Source organism: Oryzias melastigma, linkage group LG24 (assembly GCF_002922805.2).
Source record: "Oryzias melastigma strain HK-1 linkage group LG24, ASM292280v2, whole genome shotgun sequence".
In the NCBI taxonomy this organism is placed as follows: domain Eukaryota; kingdom Metazoa; phylum Chordata; class Actinopteri; order Beloniformes; family Adrianichthyidae; genus Oryzias; species Oryzias melastigma.
The window spans coordinates 2,704,560-2,714,313 of NC_050535.1; the positions used below are offsets into that span (position 1 = coordinate 2,704,560).

The 9,754-nt window shown below is 40.1% G+C and overlaps 1 protein-coding gene across 1 annotated transcript in view; it reads left to right on the plus strand.

Moving 5' to 3' along the window:
• Window positions 1–7,325: 7,325 nt before the first annotated feature.
• LOC112157709 (hormonally up-regulated neu tumor-associated kinase homolog) overlaps window positions 7,326–9,754 on the plus strand; it is a 13,808-nt gene continuing 11,379 nt past the window's right edge. The window contains exon 1 of the mRNA XM_024290614.2: window positions 7,326–7,551. Coding sequence (XP_024146382.1) covers window positions 7,333–7,551 — 219 coding nt within the window. The 5' untranslated portion in view covers window positions 7,326–7,332. The remainder of the gene's footprint in view (window positions 7,552–9,754) is intronic.

Sequence of the window (9,754 nt, forward strand, 5' to 3'; positions counted from 1 at the left end):
TCCAAGTTTCTATGCCAACTACTGTCGCCATCAGGAGTCAGCTTCTTGTAAGACCACACCCCTACCATTAAAAAGCCGGTTACACAAACAACCCACTCTCACTCCTAACCCGTCACATATGGACGTATGTTTTGGGCCCCCTCCGCGCCACTTTCTGAGGTTTTGTCGTATTTGGACGTGCTGGCTGTTCCCATCAAATCAGGGGTCCCCAACCCTTGGGACACAAACCGGTGGCGGTCCGACGGGCGCTTGGTACCGGGCCACAGACACTAATTAGTGGTCCCCAACCCTCGGGACACAGACATGTACCGGGACAAGTACTGGTACTGGGATGCGGACCGGTGGGGTAACCCTAACCCTGTTCCGGTACCCTAACCTGGTCCGATACCATTTCTGGTACCACGTCCGGTCCTAGGTCCTGAGGGTTGGGGACCTGTGATTTAATGGAAATAGCCAAAAATTGAGTTGGGGACACCCAAAAAGTGGCGTGGAGGGGTCCCGAACCATGCGTTCATTTATGAGGAGTCGGGAATGAGAATGTGTAGACACAAAATCTACCAATCAAATACTTTGAAGGTTCAGTGAGAGACCGCCTACTTTTATTGAAGCATTTGATTGGCCAGTTTTTAACTTGTATAATAATAGAAAACATTTTAAAAAAAGGATTATCAAGAACAAAATAGAAAGATTGACTAGTAGCTCTAACTCTTTAGAAGTCATTGGCTTTTTGGAACTAGCGGATACTTTCTGTTTGGATGAAGGGGAGGAGTCTCAGTCCAGTTCTCGTATACAGTCAACGTTGCATGGATTTATAATAAAGATTTGATTCTTGGGTTTATGAAAACAGTCCAGTCTTACACATTAATGTGCAGCAAAAACGTCTCAGAAAACCTGCAACACGTCCAGTTTATTAAATGACATCTGAAAAAAGGCTCTCACTGAATCGGCTGACGGATCCCTGGAAAAGGATCTGATTGTATTTCTAAGTTGTACTTCATGAATCACATGCTAATGAGAACAAGAGAAGTTGGAAATACGAAGACATCAGACGGTTGGAGGCAGACTATTTTCTTTGTTATTTTAGGCGCCAGGGTTTGCTCCGAAGGGGGAAGTGGCAGCCATTGTGGTCAGTGGCGGAGTACAGTGTGGAATGGACCCAGTGTGAGTGTGGAGGGGCCGTCAGACGTTTCCCGTTCTTCCTTTACCCTCTGCAACCTCAAAAAAAAAAAAAAATTAAACCAATAAACTCCAATTCTAAAAAAAAAGCACAGTCATTTTTAGGCAAAATCAAACATAGTCTTAAGGGCACAGGTAAGCACACATGCGCCCCCGCCAACACCCCTTCTGGTTAAATATCCTACTTATTAAGCTGCAGATTTCTGAGGCTCTGTGTGTGACACATCTGGCCCGGGCCTTCAGGAAATGACTGGTTCACTTCACTCTTGTCATCACCTTCCAACACGTTTCTTTCACATTTCAATTTGGGAACGGCGCAGCAGGCCACTACCGCACATAAACACACATCTGCGCACACACACAAGCTGGATGCACATCTGGGCGAACGTGCTGAGGCGCAGACGCACACACGGTCCTCATTAGTGACGGTGGGAGTGCACCGCCGGCTCTCACAGCCTCTCAGCGAGGAGGGGAGGGGCCTCGGCCTCCCTCGGCCTTTTGTTGACAGTAGAAAACCTCTAACCCACCCGTGACACAAACTACCAGTTTAGACCCGGTTGGGATTAGGACGGTGGAGTTTTCATTGATGGATGTATTCAGAAACCAGCGTTTTCACGGAGAAAGTGACACCGTTTTCGCTTTCTCAGATCGACTCTGAACTTTAAAGTTTCCTCGTTCGCAGAAAAAATTAGTCACTAAAACTGGAATAGAAAGAGCAGATTTATGTTTCCCGACTCTAAAGTTTCAAAATCTCAAAGCAAAGACTTTAGAGCCTTTTGAAAACGCTGCACATAAATTAGAGTTGGGTCGGACAATCCAAAGACGGATTTAGAGCAACCAGGGATCGTAGAGTTCTGGACTGAAGGACCAGATTGTTTCTTACTGAGCAAAAATTCTCTCCCCGCCACATACTCCAAAAAAAAAAAAAAATCACAAAATGTTGGACATAGTGAAGGACGTCCCCCAAAAATTATGACATCACGAACAGAACGGGGCCAAAATGTTGTCAAAATCCACTAACACAAACAAAACACATAGGTGGAGCCCTAAGGAAAATTTGAAATTATTATGGGATGGCAGCGGGACCAAAAGCTTGGCGGCCATTTTGTCACAAATTGCAAAATTTGGAGATTTCCCTGAAGCATTTAGGTCATGCAATTCAAAGATGGGTTTAGAGCAACTGGTAATCAAAAACGAACAAAAAAAGAAACCATGTCCCTCAAAAATGATGACATCACAAACAGATCGGAGCCAAGCTTTTTTTAAAAAATGTCAAAATCCACAAACAAAACAAGAACACATGTCGTTAAATCTAAAGTGAGGTTTTGAAATTATTATGGGATGGCTGCAGGATATTTGGCTTAGCGGCCATTTTGTCGCAAACTGGGAAATTTGGCAATTTTCCAAGATTACTTTGGTCGGACAATCCAAAGACGGATTTAGAACAACCGGCAATCGTACAGTTCTGGACCGAATTACCGGATTCTTTTCACATTTTGTCTTTCTTATGTTTGAGTGAATATTTTGTCCCCCGCCACATATTTAAAAAAAAAAAACACACAAAATGTTGGACACAGTGAAGGACGTCCCCCAAACATGATGACATCACAAACAGAACGGGGCCAAAATTTAGTCCAAAAATGTGAAAATTCACTAACAAAACCAAAATACCCACGTCGATGGAATCCAAAGGAAATTTTGAAATTATTATGGGATGGCCGCAGGACCTACAGCTTGGCTTTTTCTCACAAATCGGGAAATTTTATTTGATTTTTTTTTCACAAAAAAATGTTTTTCCAAGAAATCTTGGTGAAATTTACCACACATGCCACCAGTTTCCGTCTAAAATTTAAACCAAAATTTCATTGACCTTTGACCTTGCACCAACTACTAATTTAAACTCCTCCTAACTCCTTGAACATCATGGGAAGGTTCTTGTGGAATAAATTATGATTTTGAGTGGCGCTACCATGGCGAGCTCGCAAAAGTGGCGTTTCCCAGCTGCTCACACATTGTTTACGGGAATAATGTGAAAATTGAATACATGAATGGTCGACTCCAACTGATAACATACATATGAACATAGTAGGAATGTGGGCGTGGTGAAAAACTAACCTGTGTTGCTAAGGAAATTAAAAAATGTACTTTTACCAATTCTTCTAAAAATGACATAGATCTGTCCGTCACCCCCAGGGGGCCAAAAAATAAAATAGTTGCTATGGAGATAAATCAATCAGAAAGGCCACCATTTTGAAAATTTGACCAATGTGGCAGGGGCAGAAGTGGACACTCACCTGAGTGTCTCTTGCAGCTTTCTTCAACATTTCCTCCAACGCTTCAGTCACTGCTACGTTTTTCTGGCACATATTTCTTTGGGCGACTGAGCATCATTTATGACTGATTTCAATGCTGAAGCAACCTGATCTCTCTGAAAGGTTTTTGTGGCCAGCGATGGCTTGTTCTGTAGTTTGCTAACACTCTGTATGACGTGGAAGAAGCATGGCCTTAAGACTCTCAGAGAGCAGATCCCCCTTTCCCTGTTTTGAGAGCAGTTGCTAATCAACGGTAATGCGGCAGAGACCGCCGAACACCAGAGATCGGAACCGCAGCTGCATGCAGACGCTGACTGATGACTTCTGCTCCTCTGCACTCTGATGGTGCAGCATCAAGGAGGATGATGAAGTCGTCAGACAATGACAGCAAACCACATTTTAACGTTAAAGAAACCAGAGTAACCTACTTCTACTGACATAAAATCACCCTAAACATGAGCATCAGGGTTTAGTTTCATAGCTGCATTGTTTAGATTCTCAGAAATGGCTTAATAATGACTTATAGCAACCGCTAACTGTTTTTATGTGGAGCCACTTTCCTTCTTTATTCATAATTTTAACTCATTTTCTTGCCAGTCATGAAATGTGTCTAATAAATATGTGAAAATTGAAGCAAAAACAGATAATTTCCCTTTTAATTAGCAGGGTTTTTCATTCTCAGGAGTGAAAATAGCCTCAAACAGGTTTTGCATCAGTGTAAATTGTCCACCAGAGGGCAGACTAGTACAGCATCTCCTGAAAGGACCAGTGGGATAACAGTGAAACTCATCATTATGATAAATCATATCCTCTTAAAATCAATCTGAAAACTGTTGCTTTATTTAACACATGTTTTGTACTGTTTTATCATATGTTTAAAATTAATCTGAGCAAGTAATATTCTTAAAAGGCCTTCTAAATTAAATTAATTAATATTATTAATTATTAAAATATTATAAAGGTGTATATAGATAATAATTTTTGCAGGATAATCTCAAACACACATAAATAACATTTTAAAAAGTATAAATAACACATTTGATTAAACAAGAAATGTTGTTTAACTATTTTTATTGTTTGTGCTCTATCAATAATATAATTTGGATTTTATTAATAAAAATTATATTTTTTGTAAATTATCATGTGTCACTTTAAGGTTGATTTGCATAAATGCACATTTTCTGGATAACGCCTCAGTGAATCTATAAAAATGAAAGAAAACTGGCTCTAATTTATGAGGGAGTTGTTTTTTCTGCGTATAAAACGGCAGTTTTTACTGTCAAAACTTTTTCGTTTTTGATGCAACATGTTATGAGACAGCTAATTTTTAGGTTTAATGCCAAACTTTTACGTCCACATTTAAAAACAGGAAAAGCCGGTTCTTCAACGGGGAAACCAAGAGTTATAACTTCCATTAAAAAGCTTGCAGACCATAAACTATATCACTGTGAAACCCATCATGCTGTGCCACCAAAAGAACGCTCGCTTTTATCCGTGAAACTCTAGAAAGAAAGAGATGTTTGAGGAGGCGGGGGCCGGTCGAGTCTGTTCTAGTGTGGGTTCGGGGGGAGTTATTTGGTGTTAAAATATGCCTTAATGGTTGCTGAGGATCCATTTATTACAGACAGGAAGCGAGAAAAAAAGGGGTTTCTTTCTCTTTGAGTTAATGTGACCGCCAAGATGCTCGCCAACGCCGAGCCGGCATTCCTCTGCTGCACAACAGTCTGAAGACAGTCGATTGTTGACGGGAAACCGCACACTTTTAAGAATATAAAGGTGAATAAAAGTGAGAACTTATGGTATTCAAATGCTGACAAAGCAAACCTCTTTTGTTTCTCTTTCATTCCTTGAATGCAACACTTCCCCTCCTTCCTCCCTTCGTTTCTTTCCTCCCTCCTCTCCGCCAGACAAAGCCTGACAGCCTTTAGGCATTAGGAAGGCGGCGTTAACACCTTCTCTCGTGCACAAGCCAAAGTCCTAAGACCTGTTAATGATGTGTAGGGCTTCTGGTGTGAAGGTGCACGCAACGTCCTGGAAAGAGGCTGTTTGAAATCCAGCAGCTGTTGCTGCGTTTTGTGGATTTTTTGGAGCCGATTTCACCTTAAATCGTCTTGAAATGTGACAGTTTGCAGCTGAGGTTTGGAACGAAGCGCGAGGAGATGTTGAAAACAGGAAAAACGGAGAGGCTCCGGGTCGCGTGTGGTCATGTGTTTTGGAGGGATTGTAGAGACTCTTGGGTTACATGACTTTTTTCAGATGAATGAGGGGAAAAGCTTGAGATTTAGTGTCATGAGCTTTGATAGAAAGACTTAAAATTAAATTTTTTTCTATTTTTAGCTCATTTGAAAGCAGCTTTCTGGTTTAGCAATGAAGTCACCAAACCTCTACCTTCATAAAGAGAAAAAAAAAACATTCCAATAAGACCTTTTAAATTAGACCCGAAAGCAATTTGGTTCTGCTGGACGTTTCCTTCCTCCTCCTCGGTTTGGAGGGAACGGCTCTCTGGCTGAAGAAAGATAAAATAATGGTAATTTTCAAAAAATTTAGAGTTCTATTTTAGCAACATGCTAACCTTTTTTCGCTAGTTTGTCGTCTACTCGGGTTTTAGGCTAATTTAGAGTTTAGCTTCTATCTTAGCAACATGCTAACTTTTTTTTGCTAGTTTGTCGTCTACTTGGGTTTTAGGCTAATTTAGAGTTTAGCTTTTATTCTAGCAACATGCTAACGTTTTTAGCTAGTTTTTTGTCTACTGGGATTTAATGCTAATTTGGAGATTAGATAATATTTTATCCAAAAAAATGATGTCTTAAGCTAATTTGTTATCTACTAAAGTTTTTTGGGATAATTTAGAATTTATCTTCTATTTTAGCAACATGCTAACATTTTTGACTAATTTAGTTTACTGAGGAATTTTAGGCTATTTTGGAGTTCAGCTGGTAATTAAGCAAGAAGCTAAGATTTTTAAGGCTAATTTGGACTCTAATTACTTTTTTATGCTATTTTGGAGTTTAGCTAATATTTTAGCAATATATGCTAACATTTTGGCAAATTTGTTTTCTACTTGGGTTTTTAGGCTAATTTAGAGATTAGCTTATCTTTTAGCAACATGCTAACATTTTGGGCTGATTTCATTTACTAAGGAATTTTATGCTAATTTGGAGTTCATCTAGTAATTAAGTAACAAGCAAGATTTTTCGCAAATTTGGCCTCTACTAAAGGTAAAAGGTAAAAGGCTCCGAGCCCAAATGGATCTTTTACTGTTAAAGGTTGCCGACTCCTGGACTAGAGGGAATCCAAAATGTCACCAACAGTTTCTTAACTTTCTCTCTTTTTACAAAAAAATGCTTTTTCTAATCTAATTTCTAGAATTGGCCGTGTTTTGTTTAGGTGAGGAAATGCAAGGATACAAATTTGGTAATCAAAGCTGCAGGAGGGGTGATGGTTATTGTCTTAGAAGAAAAAAAGCTTTTCTAGTATTTGACGAATGTCAATGTAGTGACACATGACAGAACTTCGGTTTGTCCTGACGACAGATCCGATTTCAAAAGCAGCCATCACGTGAGACAATTAAAGGTGGTTACTGTGTAACTGTGAGCATCAGTGTGGCGGGAGGGGGAGGGAGATAGTGACCACGGTGTAGTATGTCCGCTTCATTCCTGACCCGCGAGCGCTCCGGTTAATCATCCACCAACCAGCGGAGACACACCTGAGAGGGTGAACAAAAGGACTTAAACATCACAGGTGTGGAGAGACGCACCTCCTGCTCCAATATGTGTGTCTGTTAGAATGAAACTTCCATTGAGACGGTAGGAGGCTTCCACATGGGGCCGGGGCCTTGTCCGGGATGCCAGCCGCTGCAGTGAAGCCCACCTCGGAGGACCTGGAAGGAGAGGAGGATTCGGGTCAGGGGAGACTTTCTCTACCGTCGGTGAGAGTCTCCAGGGAGCTGCTGAGGAGCTTCCCTCACTCCAAGAGAGTGGGCTCCTACCTGGTCGGGAGGATGATCAACAAAGGCTCGTTTGCCAAAGTGATGGAGGGGCTGCACATCGGCACAGGGGAGAAGGTGGGTGGTAGCACGTTTTAAACCGAACAGAAGGCAATGAAAAAGATCACACGCGCTAAAGATATGATTACATGGTAACAAGCACTGCCTTGTTACAGATAATTATACACAGTGAGGTTTGGAACAGACGGCAGCCTCTCATTAGGCTTGTTTTGTGTACAGAAAGTCGGAGCATAACTGCTTATTTCATAACTATGACTCTTTAAAAAAAGGATTTAACGAGGCAGCATGTGCTCAGCACGTCTAATCCTTTAATGACTCTCCGGGGAAAAACTTTTGCTATTTTTGGCTCAACTTCTGGGTTTGGTTTTTATCTTTCAAAAGATACTAGAATCTAGAAATGTCACCGCACGGTTTTACGACGGTTCTAAATGAACGTTGGGCACGGTCGTTTTCGGAAAATTTTACTGTAATTGTACTCGTTAACAGGTCCAAATTGAAAGTTGTGTGAAAAAATATGCAGAGCAGGTGCAGGATGTGTTTGAGTGGTAAAGGAAATAAACGTTCTTGTTGAGTGAAGCCACCTTGGTTGCCATAGTTACGGTTAACTCACCTGTTCAGGGGGTTTTCACCCTCCTCACCCCTGTTAACCTTTAGAATACCGACACACATTAGCATGTAGGGTATCAGGTACATATAGCAGGTTTTGTAAGCCGATCCGTCTTCATCTGACTGATGATCCATGTGTAACTGACCTGATTAGCTCGCTAAGCCCGAGTCCTTTTTTTCACCTCAGTCATTAACCTGATTGGAAAAACACTTTTGATTTTCCAATAATAAATCATTTGGAGTATTTACGACTATCCCCCACAAAGTATTTTGTGCTAAATAATTTTATTCAATGGATTTACTTCCTCCTTCCTGTTAGCAACTTTTATGTTTGCTGCTTCATTGACCTCTCTTTTAAATCCAATCTAACTTCGTAAACATTTTAAGCTTCATTTTTATCTCCAGAAAAGTATCTAAAAGGGAATTTGTCTTGTAATTCTGTAGCTTTTTAAATTCTCGATGCATTTTAAAGAATGCCGTTTGCACAATATAAAAAAAAAATACACAAGTTTGATAGAATCTTTATGAATCCCGAAGGAAAACAAAATAGTAAAAAACTAAAATCATTTAAAGATTAAAATCTGTTAATTGAAATTACAATAAAATGTTCACACACGGGTAGATGGCTGCAGCAGGTTTTATGGAAACAGACAGGAGAACAGGAGTTGAGCTAAAAGTCACAAAGCTAAATCAGGGTCAGGCAGAGGTCAAACACCAGCATGAGGGCATCAAAGAACAACCAGTGGTCAGGGTCGGGGCAGGCGGCAAACAATCAGAGTGGAAGAGGAAACAGATGAAACAGAAGATCAGGTCGGGATGAGAACGCTCAGTCATGCAGGCAGAGTGGCACAAACAAGACTTCGCACTGACTGAATACTGCTGGGAGACCCAGGAAGTGCTAGTACTCTGGTGATGGATCCCGGTGATGGCCAGAGGGGGAGACAGAGACGTAAAAAATCAAATATCCCCCCCAGAGGTCTCTAACCTTTGACCTTTCTAGCCAAATTCCCACTCAGAAAAGAACACTTTATTTATGTTTTGTGACCATTTAGCCATTTATTTACAACATGCTGATTTCAAATATTTACATGCATTGAATTATAAATTTATTATATTTTTCTTTACATAACATGTAACACAATTTCTTCACTTTTAATAGCAGAACTCAGAAGTTCCTTTCAAAATAAAATGCACCCCGTGTCAAAAAGTGCTGCAGCAGATTAACTTGAGCTGAAAATTAAAGTAAAACATAAAATTTTCCATTTCATTAAGATTGGAAAGATTTTTTGCTGGATTTGGAAAAAGATTTCTGTTGGATAAACATTTGGATATCTTTAATTTGACATAAAATAAAAAATTAAAAAATAAGTCACCTGACAAAAAGTTGAATTGCTGGAACGGGGTCAAAGGTCGCCTGTCAAAATGAGTTTGATGGACGGTATACTCTAATACTCTCTTATGTTGATTACACTACCATTTAACCTATAAGCTAAAACACATTAACTAAAACTGCAAACCAGTTTTTATTAAAATTATTTTGGTGTTTTCTTCAGAGACAAAGAGCAACAATACATGAATAAAAGAGTTCTATGTGGCTCCAGAGCCTTGGCTTGTTGAAAAAAAAGTTTTGTATTTACAATTGAACTTAAATGTG